The sequence below is a fragment of the Notolepis coatsorum genome, assembly GCF_963971535.1.
Source record: "Notolepis coatsorum genome assembly, chromosome: 14".
Classification (NCBI taxonomy): Eukaryota; Metazoa; Chordata; class Actinopteri; order Aulopiformes; family Paralepididae; genus Notolepis; species Notolepis coatsorum.
Window position 1 is genome coordinate 49,177,131 of NC_140178.1, and position 20,378 is coordinate 49,197,508.

Sequence of the window (20,378 nt, forward strand, 5' to 3'; positions counted from 1 at the left end):
GCTGCACCTGCTGGTCCGCCGCTCACGCTTTGTACACTACTACACCAGCCACGCCCAGGGCAAAGGCCAGGGGAGCAAAGGTCACGACCCCCGCGACCCTGGGACTGGGTACAGGGTTCACCATGATGTCACCTCAGAGGAAGTAAGATTTGTAAGTTTGTGGATGGGTTATTAAACTGTGGGTGTGTGCAGTTGTGTGTGTGTGTGTGTGTGTGTGTGTGTGTGTGTGTGTGTGTGTGTGTGTGTGTGTGTGTGTGTGTGTGTGTGTGTGTGTGTGTGTGTGTGTGTGTGTGTGTGTGTGTGTGTGTGTGTGTGTGTGTGTGTGTGTGTGTGTGTGTGTGTGTGTGTGTGTGTGTGTGTGTGTGTGTGTGTGTGTGTGTTTAACCTCTTAAGCCTGATGTGCCCAGTACCGGGCCGAGATTTATTTCACGTCACAAATAAATCAATACAGTCCGTATTAAGTGATGTTATGTTTCTTTTTCAAATGCCAAGACCCTGGGCCTAACCCTATCAAAACAGCAGTCAAAGTGTATATTTTCAGCACTACGTTTCTTTACCAATGATTTTAAGCGTTATTAGCGAAATATGAGCTTATAAAAATCTCTGCGCATTGCATCGGAAACCGGATGATTTAGAAGCAAGGACATGATGCCGTCATGAAATCGAAAAGACCCAGGGCTTTCGATGGAGGTCGAAATTTCATAAAACCCAGCTCACACCAGCCGCAGACATAGAAAGCCTAACCATTTTTCTTTTACAAATATTGACGTGAATGTTGTGATTATATCTCATGGGTCAAACAAACCTCAACGTTATTGCCATAAAATACAATTTATATTGTTTCTTTACCTTTCTGTGAACGTCTAGAAAAAAACACGTCACAAACCAGTATGGAGCTATGGACATTATACAAAAGTAACTGTACTTACAGTAGATTTCATTCACGGTCTTTGCTGCCCTGTACCAGGGTCCCTCATTTATCAATGGTGCATACGCACAGATATGTGCGTAACCCGTGCGTACGATCATTTCTAAGCAAGGTGTGGGACGTGTGCTTGACTTTGTGCGTATATATACGCACAGCTCGGACCATGCATACCTGGCACCCAGCGGTAGAATATGGAGACTGCAGACGTGGAAATAAGCTTTCGTGCATTAGGTTTTTTTTTTTAAACTTTGACCAGTCAGCTGGTTCTTTTAGCGTTTATCGCTTTTTTCTGGTCAAGCATGACCGACAGAAACAGGTTGAATGGGGTATAGATCGGGGGAAAGACACTCTGAGAAAATACGGCGAGACCGGGAGTCGAACTCGTGTACCCCAGATCCGTGACGCGCACGGTTGTCCCCGACGCCGAAATAGCGTCCGAGGTACGCGGTGAGCTACTGGAGCTCCCCTCGTGCATTAGTTTTACTGACGTGTTTGGTATGACTCCCCGTAATTCATTAGTTAGTAGTAGTAGTACAATAGTTTTTATTGATCTTTTTCCCCCTCCTTTTTCCTCCGATTTTCTCCCATCCCAATGTTAGTCGTTATGCCAATTCCCAATTCCCTTCCTGGTCGCTGTGCACTTACCCCCCACAGTCGGTCTGGGAGAGTGGAGGCTATCACGTGCTTCCTCCGACACACGTCTAGCCAATCAACCGCTTCTTTTCACCTGGCAGCCCGGATTCTCACTGAGAGGGTGTAACGTGTGGAAGGATCACACTACCCCCTTAGATCCTGAGCAGCTGAGCAGGCGCCCCGACCGAACTGTAGGAGTCGCTGTTTACAACGACCCGAACCCACCCCGCCAGCTTTCCCACCCTCTAATACTGCCAATTGTATTAGTGTGAACGGCCAGCCAAGCTGGTGACAACGCCGGGAGCTGGATTCGAACAGGCGAATCCCGCGTCTCCGGCGTTGGTGACGAACGCAATCTCCGCTACGCCACCTGACCGCCCTCAGTAGTACAATAGTTAATTGTAAAATAGCGACAGTAGTGTAATTATTGTCAAAACCCTATAAATAGCATTTGGAATAGGTCTTTCTTTCCGAATGAATGCAGCATGGTTTATATATAGCGTTATCGGAATACTACGGGGTGTACTGACTGCGCTCCGTGTAACTCAACTCGTTATTATTTTGCGCATAGATTGCAGAAATACAGGAACGTTTTGATTATATTTAAAAGGCTTTGCCATTGTTAAACGAAATAAGCAGAATACAAGTCATATGAACACCCACGATTTAGTGTTCTTCCCCCTTCCTTGTGTCCATAGCGGACGTTTTTTTCAAGGCGGACCGCTTTGAAAAAAAGGAAAAAAAAGCTCAGAGCGTTTTCCTGGGTCTCGTGACTGCCGCGGCTCCGCCCCTTCCTCGATGTTGATTACCTTGATGAGTGCGCTCCTTTCCAAAAGTTGAACTAGTTTCAACTTTATGCGCTGGGAGCGCTCCGCCCAAAAACGCTGCCGCCAAGAGCTCATAAATGCGAGGCGCGGCGTTGGGATGAGGAGCACGCCTGTCGCGCCTGTAGCATAGAAATGAATGACAGGAAGGAGCTGACAACTCAAAACGTCCGCTATGGACACAAGCCATAAGAAAGAATTAAAAACGCATTGCAACGAGAACAGAGATTATTTGTTGAGTTTATGTGTATTACAAAACCCTTGCAATAAATGTGTCTTAAATGAATGAAAAGCATACATGATACAGGTAGCATATATTGTGTGGGTGATCGTATTCTGCTTACAACTTGAAATTCCACTTATTTCGTTTTACAATGTCAAAGCCTTTTAAATCTAATCAAAACGTTCCCGTATTTCTGCAATCTATGCGCAAAATAATAACCAGTTGAGTTGTAACAAAGAACGTATTACATGCTGGGTAGGCTGATAGAGTAAACTGTAAATAAAATAGCCTATAACATTATAAAGGATAGGCTATAATAGCAGGGGTTCCCAACCTTTATTCCCCAGAGCCCCATGATTCCTTGGAGACATATAGGAATATGATATGATATAAGGTATACTGGTCCGTCAGCGAGGAGATAGCCCACAGCGGATAGCCATTAAATGCCATTTGAGAATATAGGCTATTAAGGCAAAATTACGGCCTATAGCCTATACATATTATTTAATGTTTTCATAAGCGTAATAAAGATACAACAGCTAGATTAACGATCAAGTTAGTTTACTGTATGCAGGCTTTGCCAGGGCTGTGCCATGTGTTATTATATATGCGCAAGTTACGTTGCATAATGTAGGCTATGGCTGCTATTATATCTAATTTATATAGGCTACCTAATACCGACAACAAAATAGATTGTATGCCTCTACAAATCATATTAATACCCGGTAGCCAATCGAACTAAACGAATAAAGGCATTCATATTCAAGATGGTGACACACCAACGCCAATCAGTGGTCAATGGTCTTTATTAGTATTTTGAGCTGTCCAGGCAGAATTGCAGCAATGGTCTTAGGGAGTCGTTGATATCTGACATCACCGTGTACAAGTCCGCCAGCCTGTCGCGTATTTATCCCATAACACACGCTGTGTCTTCTTGGTTCGACAGCGCGTTGAATTAGTTGCTTAGACCTCCGTGAACAATCTCGCTCGTGAAGTTTCTCAGAGTTCGCTCGGGTTAGTCCATTATTTCACATCCCATGGGGGTGTTTCATTACCATATATGGATAATCATGCACGAGCATTGACGGTAAGAACAAATGGTATTTATCAACACGGAGTGTGCGTACGACCGTGTACGCACGTGTGATAAATCCCGATTTTTCTGTACGTACAGACATTCTAATTCTGTGCTTAAGAACGAAAATAGAACACTTTCTAAGAATTGTTGATAAATGAGGGCCCAAGGCACCTGGTGGTACTAAATCCAGATATAATGCTGCCAATGGAAAGAGGGGATTTGGGCCGATCCATAGATGTATGACTTGGCCATAATAAGGTCATTTATAGGCCTGATATTTAATATTCATATTTCATATTGCATGTGTCCGGATGGCAAAATTCAGTACTGTATCTACAAAAAAACCTGAAAAATCATCTACCCTTTGTTCATTTGCTTAGATTTTTAGTACACTTGATCTCAAGAAGGTACTGAATGAGCCAAATGTTTCACTTTTGGTCAAAGTTATCATGGTGTTATTCACCATCAAAGATGGAAAAATATAACTAATAATAATAATAATAATAATAATAATAATAATAATAATAATAATTGTATGCGTTAGAGGGAGGGGGAGAGGGGAGGGAGGGGAGAGGGAGGAAGGTGGAGAGAGGGAGGGAGAGGGAGATAGAGAGGGAGGGAAGGTGAGCAGGGTGCTCCTGGAGGAGGGGGGAATGAATGAGGGGGCGCTCCTGAGAGGAGGGGAGCGAGGGGTGCTCCAGGGAGGAGGGGGAGGGGATGAGGGTGCATAAAGTGTTTGTGTGTGTGTGTGTGTGTGTGTGTGTGTGTGGCGTGTGGTGTGTGTGTGTGTGTGTGTGTGTGTGTGTGTGTAGATGTGGGCTATAGTGTGATTTAGCACTATTAGAACATAGACTCATGGAATAATTAATTTAAGCTCTGGGCTGAAGTAAAGCTCTAGGTATTGGCTGCCTCTCAGAATACAGAGAGAGTTGGATAGTGAAAGAGAGACAAAGAGAGCTGGTTAAGGAAGTGCCAGGTAGGGATAGAGAGAGAGAGAGAGAGAGAGAGAGGAGAGAGAGAGAGAGAGAGAGAGAGAGAGAGAGAGAGAGAGAGAGAGAGAGATGAGAGAGAGAGAGAGAGGAGAGAGAGAGAGAGAGAGAGAGAGAGAGAGAGAGAAGAGAGAGAGAGAGAGAGAGAGAGAGAGAGAGAGAGAGAGAGAGAGAGAGAGAGAGAGAGAGAGAGAGAGAGAGAGAGAGAGAGAGAGAGAGATAGGGGAGAATGGGGGACGTCACACTTTTTACTCTAGTGTGAATTGCTCATCATCAAAACATCTTTCAATAGTCATTCCTACATTAAATTGAAGCTTAAGATGTTGGCTTGAAACGTATTGTAACAAAGAGTTAATCACCTATCAAAGACACTCTGACACATTGTGACAACCAACCCCATCATGGGGATGGTTGTCACAGACTATGGGGTTGGTTGTCACACCATGTGTTTTAATGGGAAAATCTTAAAAAGAAGACAAGAAGGCAGAACTAAATTTGAAAGTTTAATTGCATTGACAAGTTGACAAATACATAACTTATTGCATCTTAATATGAACATAATCAGGAAACACATCTTTAGGCCATCCTAGGGCTGGGCGATATGGAAAAAAATCATATCGCGATAACGATATGATAATGTTATCATATTTCTTGATATCGATAATTATCGAAATTGTTATAAGTATAAAAATAAAAAAATAAAAACAACAGATGCATGTTTATTTTGCAGCAATTCTTTGTCATTGCCGCCATCTTTAGTGTTACATCCCCTCACACTCCAGTTCTCAGGCTGCAGCTGGTTTAAAAGCGAAAGTAAACCGGCTTCTCTGCTGGCTGTGGCTCCAGGGGAGTTGAACAGTTTTGGCTCTGCTAGTTTATTTTCGATCTTTTGGCGCTTTTTTGGTGGACAAACCACCGCACATGTGCACCGTGACTCGTGACTGGAGTCTACACATAGCCTACTGTGTACAGACGGTTTCAAACTGTATTTTAAATTAGAAAGCAAACAAAATAAATGGACAAGAGAAAAATAAATCTCAATTTAGTCAGTATTGTCATTTGGACAAGCAAAGCCATTACTTTAAGTTACAGGCAAGAAAGACAAGTCTGTCTACTGTCTCTGGTTTTAAAACTCCCCTGTTGCAGGTCACAAAAAAAAAAAAAAATATATATATATATCGCTATAATCGATATCGAATATCGAAATAAAAAAAAAAATCGAGAAATCGTTTTTTTTATATATATATATATATATATATATATATATTTTTTTTTTTGTGACCTGCAACAGGGGAGTTTTAAAACCAGAGACAGTGGACGATTTTTTTTTAAATTTCGATATTCGATATCGATTATTAAAATATATCACGATATTTATCATTATCGTTATATCGCCCAGCCCTAGGCCATCCTATATAACAAAATAAGAACACAATAAATCGGCCTAACAATAATAGCCTACACAACATGTGACGACCAACCCAAATAAAATGTGACGACCAACCCCAACTGGAATGTCTTGATAGCATCAAGGCTAACAGCCATCTAACAACTAGTTAGCTAGCTAACAACAATCTAAACTATAGCTATCCCTTCACACTTTTTAAGGGTAATAATTGTTTCATTATAAACCAATTGTGTAAAAGCCTAGAAGAAAAGTACTGAGGAGCGGAATATTTACAAATGGACATGAAAAACACAAAAAGTCCTCTCACCTCAAATTCAGCTGTTTCACTCCAAAGATGACAATGTAGGTGAACTCTGACCCCAATTTATTTATTTATAATTTAAATACCAAAGTATGGGAGACAGGACCCTCTGGTAGTAAAATATAATGAATGTGACAACCTACCCGTGTGACAACGTCCCCCGTTCTCCCCTACAGAGAAAGAGAGAGAGATGGTCAAGGAGGAGTCAGGTAGGGATTGACAGAGAGAGAGAGAGAGAGAGAGAGAGAGAGAGAGAGAGAGAGATGGTCAAGGAGGAGTCAGGTAGGGACACAGTGAGAGAAAGAGGGTTGGGATTGGAGAGCAAATAAGATAAAGGAGGAGGAGACAATAGACAGAGAAATGTTTGAGGAGGAAAAGGAGAGGAACTTCAACAGAGAACGAGGGAGAAAGAGGGTGGGAGGGTGAGGGAGAGAGGGGGGATGGAGGGAGAGAGAATGGGGGAGGGGGAGAGGGAAGGGAGGGGAGAGGGAGGGAAGATGGAGGGGAGGAGGTGAGCAAGGGTGCTCCAGGGAGGAGGGGGAGAGGAGTGAGGGCGCTCCTGGGAGGAGGGGAGCGAGGGTGCTCCTGGGAGGAGGGGAGCGAGGGTGCTCCTGGGAGGAGGGGGGAGGGGGGGTGAGTGAGGGTGCTCCTGGGAGGAGGGGAGCGAGGGTGCTCCTGGAGGAGGAGGGGGGGGGGGTGAGTGAGGGTGCTCCTGAGAGGAGGGGAGCGAGGGTGCTCCTGGGAGGAGGGGGGAGGGGGGGGTGAGTGAGGGCACTCCTGAGCGGAGGGGAGCGAGGGTGCTCCTGGGAGGAGGGGGGAGGGGGGGTGAGTGATGGGGCTCCTGGGAGGAGGGGAGAGACAGCTAGATAAATAGACTCTGTGCTTGTGCTTGGAGCTGCAGTTTGTCAGCAGAAGAAGTGGTGCTAATACTCCTCATTACATCCTGTTTGTTCAGCGGAGCTCTGGAGCCCTCAGACGTTTGCTTCAAAATAACTCCTAACATTGGCAGATATTATCTGTGTGTGTGTGTGGATGGGATATACGTATACATATACTGTATGGGTTTATGTGGTAGAGGTGGTTGGTTTCTGTGCGTGTACTGTATGTATGCATGGCTGGGTGTATGTGGAGGTGGTTCGTTTGTGTGTGTGTCTGTGTTTATGACGGTGTCTCTGTGTCTCAGTATGTAGTGGTTACAGTATGTATGTGTGTGTGTGTGTGTGTGTGTGTGTGTGTGTGTGTGTGTGTGTGTGTGTGTGTGTGTGTGTGTGTAGATAAAAAAATAAATAAAAAAATCTAACCCCGACTAACCTTAATGTCATGCACTTGTCCTAATAAACTAACCTACACTGTAACACGCAACACTTTGATGAACATTGTTACTCAGCTGATAGAGTTATACCCTTCTTGCTGTCTTGTCGCACAGAACTTGTAAGTCGCTTTGGATAAAAGCGTCAGCTAAATGACTAAATGTAAATGTAAATGTAGATATGGATATGGGTGTATGACTGTATATGAATGTGTGAATGTGGATGGAATTGTGTATGCATATTTGTGTGTGTATGTTTGTGTGTGTGTGTGTGCATGGCCGCCTAGTTATAGTTGAAAGTGGGGGTGCAAGTATTTTTTTTTATTCTTTTTTTTTTTAATTTTTTTTTTTTTTTTTTTTGCAAGGGGTGGCAGATTTTTTTACATTTAATGAACACCTGTATGTGCAATTTCCTGCAATATAGAGCCTTCAATCTTGACCAAAATAAAGCTGCTCTTTTCACTATAAAACTCAGTTTATATTGCAGTATGATAGCTATAATAACTTCACTGCGAGGGCTCTTTTAGCTAACGCTAGCTAGGCACGTATGATAGCCAATTACTATTATAATAATAATAACTTTCCCATCCTCCCAAAGCCCCTCCAGCCCCGTTCACATCCGCAGCACCAACAACAACAACAACAACAACTAATTGACGCTATCAATAGCCCCAGTGAGCGCGGCGGCTGAATGAATGAAAACTTTATTTAACAGATTGCAGAATGGGTACAATACAGTACGGCTCAATACACACAATTGTTAAGGGGATGCAGACCAGAGAAAGACGTTTGTCTTGTTTACATCAGGGTCCCCTTTCGTGACTGTGCTGCACCGAGTGAATCCACAGTCACTTGCTCCTCAATGGGAAACCAACCTAGATTTACCATGAAGGACTGGTTCTGGCCGAACCGTTCGTTATACAAGTATCACAGAGACATTACAAAGGTGCTCACTGTTGCACGAGGGGTTCGCACAGAGATACGGGATGGTTTGAAAGCTCGGCGTTGCTAATAAATATTTTTAATATTTTTTTATAAACTGCTCAAAGTTGCATTATTTCCGCCGTTGGGTGATCACAGCGCCTGCGCACCATCCTGTATCTCTGGATTCACTCGGTGCACTGGGTGCAGCGCCGAGGCTCACCATACGAGAAATATTCAGTTTCAATCTGTTTGCGCATTTAGTATACAGTCACAGTGTTCGACTTACGTGATGATTTGCTCCATTTTGATGTAAACGCCGAAGAATAATCCTCACGAGTCACAATGTTATCCAATATCCAGCCTGAATTTTTCAAGGGTTTCGAAAAAGCCGCCTCCCCCAACATGTCGTATACGTCATGCCGACGAACCGTGCCCCGTGGGCACTGGATCAAACCATTAAAGTGGGGGTCACACAATCTTTGGAAACTTAAAAACTTGCTATTAAGTGTCATTGCGTATTATTAATTTGATTGAAATTACGTAGTTATGCTTAGATAAGATTTATATATTGGGGGGGGATATTTATATCATATGATATGATCAAAAAGTGAGGGAGCAAAAAGACAAGCTTGCTCCCCCAAGTTCAATAGTCCTAGAGCACGTGCATCTTATGCTCCATTAAGTGGGCGCCTATGTGTGTGTGTGTTTGACAGTGTGTGCGTGTCTGTGTGTACATGTGTCTTATTCTTCTGTATGTTAGTCAGTGTTTATGTGTTTACCCCTCACCCTTGACCTCTCACCCCTGACCTCTCACCCTTACCCCTCTCACCCATCACCCCTTACCCCTCACCCATCACCCATTACCCCTCACCCAGGGCACGAAATTAGAGCCCGCCACCTGTCAATGGCGGGCATATTTTAGGTTTGGCGAGTGACACTGAGAGGTCTGCCCGCCACCTGGCGTGTAGTTCATATCGATACTCTTATTTTGAAAATCCTGTGCGGGTCTCATTTCCGCCCCAAGCGCAGCTCCAGTCATAATATCGATGGCTCCGGCAGTTAGCAACGTTCGGTTCATATGATACTCTTATTTTGAAAAAACCCGTGGCAACGAGTCATATCCGCCCCAGTCCGTGCTTCTGCTCGTATCAACACAGAGGCAGTCTGCTCTAGTCTAGTGCGGACCTCTGTGAGCTAACGTTACTGTTTAAACAATGACCCAGTCAACTATTCACTTTTAGTTTAATACATGACATGAGGCATTGTCTAACGGTATCTAGCTGGCTAGCTACTGATAGCTGCTGATATCCACAAATGCTCCAGCAATAGTCGAGTGCATAATACCTCCGTTCGCTCGTTAGCTCACGTTAGCTCACGTTAGCTCTATATGTCCCAGTAAACTAAATAGTTCACTGAGGCGTTGTCTTAACGTTATCTAGCCGGCTAGCAGTAGCTACAGATAGCTCCTGATATCAATGTCTTATAACATTGATTCGATGCGTATTCGAGCTGAGGGCATGCTGAATGTGATTTGACCATCTGGAGGCTACTAAGTATACACACAGACAGTGGAGCTGTTTGCAGATAGCGAGAAGTCACTTCAGAGAGAGAGAGAGAGAGAGTACAAATTTAACTCTGGCCTCTTTAAGTGTCTATTCTTCAACGTAATAGCTTATCTACTTGAAATGTACTGAAAAATATTTATATATGTGAGTGACACAAAAATGCGTATTTTTTTTGGCCGGTAAGAAATATGCTTGGCGGGTAGAATTTTCCCATCTACCCGCCACTGGAAGTTAATTGCGTGCCCTGCCCTCACCCCTCACCCCGCCCTCACCCATTACCCCTGACCTCTCACCCATTACCCCTGACCTCTCACCCGTCACCCCTCACCCATTACTCCTGACCTTTCTGTCCAATCCATAAATGATGCAGGTCCAGTTCACTACAGAACACCTCAACCCTCCAGCAGCAGGCTGGACAACATGATCACATCAGCCCCAAATATGACCCACAATGCAATACACGTGTGTCACATTTGTGTGTTTAAGTAAAGATGGTGGCAACAATGGAAGGAAAGTAATCTCTAAACAAGATTAAACACATCTGGAGAAAATGATTAAGTGTGATTCGATGTACACTAACCTTTACTACAGCTTGAGGTGTAAATGTGAGTTTTTAAGATGTTTTAAATGTATAGTGATCATCAGTGATGGGCAAGCTACTTGGAAAATGTAGCAAGCTACACTACAAGTTACTCTCGATTAAATATAGCTCAACTACAATGGAAGCTATCCCCAGATAAATGTAGCAAGCTACACCACAAGAACATGGCAAAAATAGCTAGCTACATCGGTACTACTTTTTTTTTTTTTTTTTACTTCATGATCACGTTTCCACCAAACAAATAGACAGGCAAAATAAATGCTCAGTTTGATTGTTTATTATAAAACTGAAACAAGCCCTCGGTCTGGCTTTTTGTGTCATCCTTTTAACATGAACTTGTATTATGTACAAAATCCAGGAAGGCAAGTTTAGCTGGGTGCAGCCTCTACAAAAGAAAAGAAAGAGACCATTTGGTTTGATCAGTTTTTATAGTATAGTTTGTTGATTACTTTTGATGCAGTAATGGTCTTTTTCTTTTCTATTCTATCTTTATGTATTATTTATCCCTAAACTCTGCATCTTCTGGCTGCCTGATACCCTCTCCTAGCTGAAACCTGCCCACTTTATCAACCAAAAACACACTTCTTCAATATCTGAATTTTAACTAATAATAACTGTCTTACTGCATTTTACTATTATGCTACCATGTCTATACTACCACCAACTATGCTAATATGTCTATACTACTACAGTACAGTATGTACTCAAGAGTATAACACTCAAGCTCGACACTGCTAGACAAACAATACTACTTATCCTTGGCTGCTAGATGTACCACTCCTGCTGACTTGTTGTACACAATTTGTAAGTTGCTTTGAATGAAAGCGTCAGCTAAATGACCAAATGTATTTAAATATGTAACTCACAAAACATTCCATGGCCCCAAAATCATGTGGGGACCCCCCCTGGGGGTCCTGACTCCTGACCCACAGGTTGAGAACCACTGCTCTAGGTGATATTTTCCCTCTTAGTGTATGTACTATTTATGGTAGTTTGTTTTTTCTTTTCTCCACCCCCATAATATTGTTCATTTTCTGCCTACAGTGAAACATGTTAGTTAAATCTGTTGACAAAAAGTGCACTGACTTGTGTGCTGTTTGGGAACAGTTGACAATGTTTATGTAAAGCTTTTCATCAGCTTACCTGAATATATGTGTTCTCAAGTTAGTGCTGGTCGTGTGGGATGTTGAGAGAAGCTTCGTTTTTGGCGGACACAATAAACACATATGTTGTTGTTATTGACATCATCTTCATCAATGCCATCAGCCCTGGAAACATCGAATCCTTCTGCTATTTCGCGCGGACTGGTTCGTTCATTCATTCATGGTCTGTGTTGTGAAGGGCCAGATTAAACCGAATATATATATTTATTTATATATATATATTTAATTGTATTTGTATATTCTCTAATATTCCCTGATATCCCTTGTATATTCCTTGTACAATATGCATTGAATATCCATTCTAGCCTACTGAACATCCCATAATAGTCTCCATTCTACTATTGGTCGAGACCTTGGTGCCAGGCTGCCATACCCCTCAGACCCAGTTCAAACGTACCGCTCGACATGTACGAACAAGTCCTAGTTCCGCGTAGGAATTTGGCTACCGCACCACTAATGGGACTATTTGTTCATAGTGCGTATATATACTGCGCTACTAAAGTAGGACTTTCTTTTCAGTCCAGTTTCTTACCCTCCAATAGAGTCACAGACGTAAAGCCTCCCCGCGACGCCACGTGTGGGAGTAAGGCCAAGTTCGCCTACCATCGGTATTGAGACATCGTGTATATTAATATTTGAATAGTCATATTTGGCACTATATCGTCGAGTTGGACGTAGTCTATTAAGCTAATAATAGTCTGTTAATATATAGTGCTTCGTGCGGTGAGAATACTACCGTAGTCAGTACCCCATCGTTTCGGGCAGAGAACTGGCTGCTTACCCAGGGTGGTTGACCCTATGTGAAGCTGCACCCGAGGAGCCCCAGAGCCGACGAGCGAGTGGACCTGTATACCGGATTATTCTACCGACGACAGCCCGCCTTCCCAGGCACGGATTATGCTTTGGATACTTTGATTATTCCATGGATAAAGACCCCCGACACTGCCGTGTGTTGGAACCCCCCCCCCTGGAGAGGACGCAAGGTGAGGAGACGCTCTGCAAGACGAGGTCTCTTCACGTCTCTCCCCCGTGGACCGGAGAGAGCCGGCCCACAAAGAGTCCACCTGCTTTCATCTGTGGTCCAAGGATCGCCGGCGCATTGAACGGCACTACAGTGGGTTCACCTGGGATACCCTTGGCCGGACGAGGCAGCTGGATTCTACCCCCCCCCCCCCTCCTACTCCTGTCGGCTTACAAGCGACCGGATTAACCCCCTCTAGTGTATCCAGCCTATAATCATTAAAGTATCATTGCTGTTATTCCTTAACTATTCCAGGTCGTATATTTACCACCTGCGCCTTCAGAGATTGGACATTCTCTATTGATATACCGACGAATACTCCTTGCCATAAAAGTGCATACTATTTCAATTCATAAATGTAATTAAGTGATTAAGTGCTTATTCTACACACCATCGCTGTGTAGGAAATAAAGACCTGTTTCTAATTCGTACATTTGTGTTGGATCCGTTTCATCTACGTGAGAGTGTTCATGATAATATATTTATGCCGTGTACTGGGTGGCCGAATATTAAGTACAAAGGTAGTGGTAGTAAGTATCATATCTAGTAATACAGTCAGGGAATTGTACCCCTCAGTTACAATTGGTCCTTCGAGCCGGAGGGTAATTAGTGTAATATTAATATAGTGTTATTAATATTGAAATGGCCTATGATGAACACTCCACGAAACGATCCTCCTAACCAACGCCCGCAGCGCGAACGACGGCTCCCTCAGTACTTAGAGGCTTACGCTGTCAGTCAACAACCTAGTCTTCTACTAACAGTAAACGCGGTAAAACTAGAAAGTAAAAGTATGTCTAACCCCAACGCCCAGACTACCCCGACCATAGAGGCCCCTACGGGCTCTAATGTAACTGACCAAGTTCATGGTGGGGACCAGTGGGAACCAGACATGACTTCACACCCCGCCAGTACTGAAGAAGTAGTCCCCGATGAGTCCCGGGAGGAATACAACGCTACCGAGAGAGAACTCGGCACGGAAGAAGACGGGGAGAGCACCGTGGAGATAGAGCTCCAAGGCTCCGCAAGGAGTACCCCGAGGGAAGGCTCCCCTATACAACCGCCTTCTCCCAGCGAGGCAGAGAGGACCCTACAGCAGGCATTCCTCGTCAGCCTGAAAGCCTCTACTGAACGCGATAGACTCCAGGGTGAACGCGATCGACTGCAGATCCAGCAGCGAAGCGAACACGAGCAGATACGTCTAGAAATAAGACGCATTCAGATGGAAGAGAATGTGGCCCGAGAACGAGCCGGTGCTCAACGGGACGCAGCGCGCGACAGACAGCAGTCGCAACTAATAGAACAGCTGATCAGACGGACAACACCCTCTCCCTCCGCCAGAGGCTCCAGGAACTCGTCTAGACACACCTCCAGGGCGGCATCCCCTAGCCGAGTAAACAACCCTGAACTTGACCAACAGACGAGGTCTATACCCCCCACAGACCACCTCCCCCCACCGGTCCAAGCGAGACCTAGCAACCGGGAAGGAGCAGCATATCCTGTGGAGAGGCTAAACCAGAGACTACAAGCACTGGATGACCTAACTGAAGACGAAGAGGAAGAGGAGGAGAACCACGCCCGAAGACAGCACAGTACTCTACCGGACCAGGAGGTCCGGTACAGCCCAGGCTATACTCCCGCGGAGCTGCGCTACAGACCCCCGACTCTATACACGGGTGAGCACGACGCACGACCCGCACCGAGGAACAGCACCTGGACAAGCGGGTCATGGTACACTGCCGGTACCAGCCCATACCAAGGAGCGGGAGGAGACTCGCCTAGGAGGCCTCTCCCCCAACGCTCGCCGATGTATCCACAGTCAGCGTCATACATTGGCACGCCTATGGTACCCGACTTCACCCAAGAGAACCGGGCCCAGTATACAGAACTCCGCATGTGTCTGGAGACCATGTTGGTGGATGTATTGGATGAACGCCACAAATACGCCATCCTACTGCAGCACTTAAAGGTGCCCCGCGCACATAATATAGCGCTCGCCTACGCGACTTCCACCACCCCATACACAGCAGCGCTGGTAGCATTGGACCAGAGGTATGGGCGCATATGGGATTACGTGATCCAGGAGATCCGACACATCGACCGCTTACCCCCAGCAATAGACAATCGAGCACTGGACGACCTGTCCATCAGAGTGCAGTCCCTGGTAGGGATGTTGGGAGCGCAAAGAGAGAAGGGGAAGTATGAACTTTACGCCAACTCAAATGTGGAAAGGATTCTGGAGAAGCTGCCGCCCGCTCGTCAGGATCGCTTTAGGCGGCAGAGGGACCACAGAGACCCGAATGGCCCCGAACCGAACCTCCTCGATCTAGCAGACTTCCTGGCGAGAGAAGTCAGCAGCCTACGGCTAGATACATTCGGACGGAGCACCCCTGGCTCCAGAGAAGGAACCAGACGACTAAATGATGGAAGAAGATCGGTGACTGTGATGCACCAATCGGAGTCAGTACCGAGCAGCAGGAGCCACAGTACCCCCTCCAGAACGGAGAAGTGGAAGATAGTGTGCCCCTACTGTGAGAAAGAACACTGGCTAGCGCAATGTGACTCCTTCCCCAAGCTGAACGCGGAGGCAGCAGGTCAATGGATAAAGTCCAACAAGCGCTGTTTTCGCTGTGCGCGCTCACACATGGCAGCCGAATGCCGCTTAAAGAAAAGGTGCACCAAGTGCGATGGAGCCCATCTGGACATACTTCACGACAGTAACAGACGGCGCCCTTCACCTGCACCATCCAGCCGCAAAGCGAGCGTCATGTACATCGATCCCGCCAGCAGCAGTGGAGCCCGAGTACTCCTAAAAGTAGTGCGTGTGACACTAAGCTACCAGAATAAAGTCCTGGACACTTACGCCGTCCTCGATGACGGGTCAGAGAAGACCCTGCTGCTCGCCTCCGCTGCGGCCCAGCTAGGGCTGCGGGGAAGCGAAACCCAAATGACAATTCGGACAATAAGACGAGATTTGAAGACGATAAAGGGCGAGAATGTCTCATTCTCTATCACAGCAAGCGGCCAGCCTGAGCGACGGTACCAGATTGCAGACGCTTTCACCAGCCAAGAAATAGGACTGTCGCGGTACACATACCCCGTCGCCAAGCTGATGGAGAAATATGCACATCTGCGCAAGTTACCGATCCCGCTCATAGACAATGCTATGCCGACCCTGTTGATAGGCTCCGACCATGCAGACCTCATTGTCCCGATAGACCGGGTTCATACCGGACCCCGAGGCTGTCCTGCAGCAGTCGAGACCCGTTTGGGATGGACTCTCCAAGGCCCGCTCGCCAAATCTCTCAACCGAAGTACAGCCATTAGATGTCTCCACTCCCGAGTCACAGAGGGAGAAACCGCACTCCTGCAACACGTAGAGCGGCTATGGACCCTGGAACAAATGCCCTTTAAGAACGGAAAGAAAGTGCAAGATCCCAGAATATTATGGATGTCGGTAAAGAGTATGATCAAGGATTTCTCGGATAGATTTACCTCCATATTGCGCAAAAATCAAAACACAAAACTGTCTGAAATGGAAACGCTTTACTCAACGCTTTTTAATTCTTTAAAATACAACAACTCTACTAGACTAGATAACCAAGTTAACATTCTAAAGACCGAGATCAAAGCAATGTACAGACAAAAATCGGAATTGCAAATACGCAGCACTAGACAACAGCAGTACTTCCAAGGTTCTAAACCTAGTCACCTATTAGCCATGCGACTAAGAATTAATGCAAAATTTGCAGATATAACTGCCATTAGGAAACAACAAGCTCTAGTAACAGAACCCAAAATAATAAACGATACATTCAAAGAATTCTACTCCGATTTATATAACTCAGAAACGACCTTTGATCAAGACAAATTAGACACATATCTTAATCAAATTACTCTCCCTAAACTTACAGATGAAGACGCTAAACAGTTAGAAGTACCGATCACATTAGAAGAACTCAAGAAGGCCATATCCGGAATGAAAAACGGCAAAGCTCCGGGAATTGACGGTATCCCATCAGAAATGTACATTTCTTGCTGGGACATATTTGGACCCTTATTACTAAATATGATCTTATACTCAGTCAAAGAGGGAAGCTTCATCGAACACCAAAATACCGCACTCATTTCAGTTCTTCACAAAAAAGACAAAGACCCCACTGAATGCGGTAGTTACCGTCCTTTAAGCCTCCTCGGAACCGATGTCAAACTGTACTCTAAGATATTAGCCATCAGATTGCAAAAGCATATGACGTCTTTAGTTCATACGGACCAAACAGGCTTCATAAAAGGTCGCCTGATCAATGATAACATAAGGCGAATACTGCACGTACTAGATACAGACAAAGAGGACATCACACCTAAGGCGATACTATCCCTGGATGCTATGAAAGCATTTGACAGGTTGGAATGGTCGTTTCTATGGGCAGTATTGGAAAGGATGGGGTTAGGAAAAGGTTTCATTGATATGATTAAAGTACTATACAAGGACCCATCGGCCATGATTACAACAGGCACAATCATCTCCAAAATCTTTCCGGTATCACGCTCTGCCAGACAGGGTTGCCCTCTTAGTCCCGGACTATTCAATTTATCATTAGAGCCTTTAGCACAATATATAAGACAATCCCAATCCATAGAACCAATCGTAATCAAGGGCACACAACAAAAAATTAGTTTATATGCGGACGACGTAATATTGTTCATGCAAAACCCCAACACCACATTGCCTCATCTGCTCAAGTTGATTGAGAACTTTGGTGATTTATCGGGATTTAAGATAAATTGGCCGAAGTCGGCTTTCCTTCCACTTAACACCCCTGCAAAAAAAGATATAACCCTCCCAGGTGCGATACCGATGGTAAAACATTTCAGATGCTTGGGAGTGGAAATATTCCCCACCATAAGACAAACGGTGAAGCACAATTACACAAAAATACAGAACAAAATCAAGGACGACCTGGACAGGTGGGCAAAACTTAAAAACTCAGTACAGGCAAGGGTATCAATAGTTAAGATGGATGTATTACCAAGAATCAATTTCTTCAGCTCAATGCTTCCGTTACCTCCTCCAGAGGGCTACTGGAAAAGATTACAAACCTCCACATACAAATTTATTTGGAATAACAAACCACCTCGCATAAAAAGATTCACCGCACAGAGAAGTAAAGCAGACGGTGGCATGGCAGTCCCAGATTTTTTACAATATTTTAATGCCTTCACATTAAGACCATTGAAGAAGATATGGTTTGACCCCGAGGCTTTGGTATCTTGGAGAAAATTAGAAGAAAACATAGTAGCCCCACAGAGATTGAAAGACATAGCATACACTAAACTTTCAATCAAGCATTGTGAGCGAGAATTTGGCCCAATAATAACCCATGCAATCAGGACATGGCGGGAAACTCAAAGGAAATTTCCTAACAATCAAGTATGGCATAATCACACTCCCATATTCAATAACAATGCTCTCTTAATGGGAAAACGACCTATAAGATTCCCTGTATGGGAAGAAAGAGGCATACACTCATTAGGGGATATTTTTAATAACAAGGGCCTCTGTAGTTATGTCGAAATATGCATAAAGTTTAACCTCACCGAGTCCACATGGCTTTTTTACATACAGTTACGACTTTGTATGAGATCTCACGGTGTTCCATTACACATACCAATTGAACACCACAGATACCACAAATTTTTCTATGACAGAGATACATTGGGAGGTTTTGTATCAGGTTTTTATTCACAATTACTAACGTCCTCGTACGAAACCCTTCAACTAGACAATGTCTGGAGGAGGGATATACCAGACCTGGAAAATGACTTTGATTGGCAAGGAGCCTGGGCAAATGTCCGACTTACATCAAGGAACCCGGATCATCAACAAATCAATCTGAACTATATTCACAGGACATACTTGACTCCTATAAGGCTGTGCAAAATGGGGCTTATACAAGACTCCAAATGCTCCCAATGTACAAATGGGGACGAAGGAACATTTATGCACATGTATTGGGACTGCCCACCAGTTAAGGCATTCTGGGAAGATGTGTCCCAACAATTATCAATACTCGTATTTTGGAATATACCTGTACACCCCGCGGTATTGCTATTGAATGATGTTTTTGAGTTTGCAGTGAACCCACAACTAAAAAGATTGGTTTTATCGGGTATCACAGTAGCTAAAAAACTGATTGCATCACGTTGGTTTCAACCGGAAAAAATTTGCCGGAAAGTGTGGTTTCTTACATATCTTGATGTGATATATCAAGAAATATCAACAGCAAGAATTCTAGGGCTCAATGAATCCAAAATGTTAATGTGGTTAGAAGTGGTGGAGAGAATAAAAGCTAGCCTATAATGGTGATGTCTGGTTAGGAGTGAGGGATAATGGAGGTACTATCCAAGAGGGGGTCCGGGAGGGGGGGATTTGAGCTGGAGCATATGTGTGTAGGGTTTTAGAAAATAGGTATTCGGGGTATATTATATACTAACATTTATATAATTGTAACTTCGCTGGATATACACGGTATACGGTTAAAATGTTATTATTGACTATTTTTGTTTTATCCTGTTTCTGTACTTGCATATATCTTAACCACCTTTACTGAAAGTTTCATTATACATTGTGTGTTGAGTACTGACTTTTAATAAGTTTTGTTTTGCAATAATAAAAAAAAAAAAAAAAAAAAAAAAGAACGGAAAGAAAGACATTCGCTCTAAAGATGACATTTCCGCCATTCACCTCCTCGAGACAGGGACCAAGAGAGTCCCGGTCAACGGCGTGTTGAGATACGCCACGCCACTCCTGCGGCGAGAAGGAATGCCTACTTTCCACGCCAAGACAGACGCCACAGAACGGTACCTGCTGAACACGGAGCGGCGCTTAGCCAAGAACCCCGCCCAAGAGAGTGTATACCGCGCTGAGATTGAGAAGCTCATCACAGCGGGACACGTCACAAAGATGGACATTAAAGAGGCTGACCAGACCACTGAATCGTGGTACGTGCCCCACCACAAGGTCCATCACAACGGTAAAGACCGCATAGTATTTAACTGCAGCTACCAGATCGGATCCCAAAATCTGAATAAAGAGTTACTGCCCGGTCCCACACTCGGCCCCTCCCTACTCGGCGTTCTACTCCGCTTCCGCCAGGAAAAGGTGGCCATCAGCGGGGACATTAAAGGAATGTTCCTGCAGGTGAGATTAGTAGAGGCGGACAAGCCCCTGTTACGGTTCCTATGGAGAGAGAAGCCAGGAGATGAGCACCCAGCCATCTACCAATGGGAAGTCCTCCCCTTCGGAACGACGTGCAGCCCCTGCTGTGCGACATTTGCACTACAGAAACATGTAGCAGAGGACCCAGCAGCGGACGAAGAGGTCCGACACAGCGTAAAGAACAGCTTCTAC

The 20,378-nt window shown here is 44.7% G+C and overlaps 1 protein-coding gene across 1 annotated transcript in view; it reads left to right on the forward strand.

The window, feature by feature from the left end:
- slc29a4a (solute carrier family 29 member 4a) overlaps nucleotides 1–20,378 on the forward strand; it is a gene marked incomplete at its 5' end in the record, with an annotated part of 131,821 nt that overhangs the window by 60,639 nt on the left and 50,804 nt on the right. Inside the window, one exon of the mRNA XM_084328505.1 lies at nucleotides 1–151. This exon is cut by the window's left edge and continues 121 nt beyond it. Coding sequence (XP_084184631.1) covers nucleotides 1–151 — 151 coding nt within the window. The remainder of the gene's footprint in view (nucleotides 152–20,378) is intronic.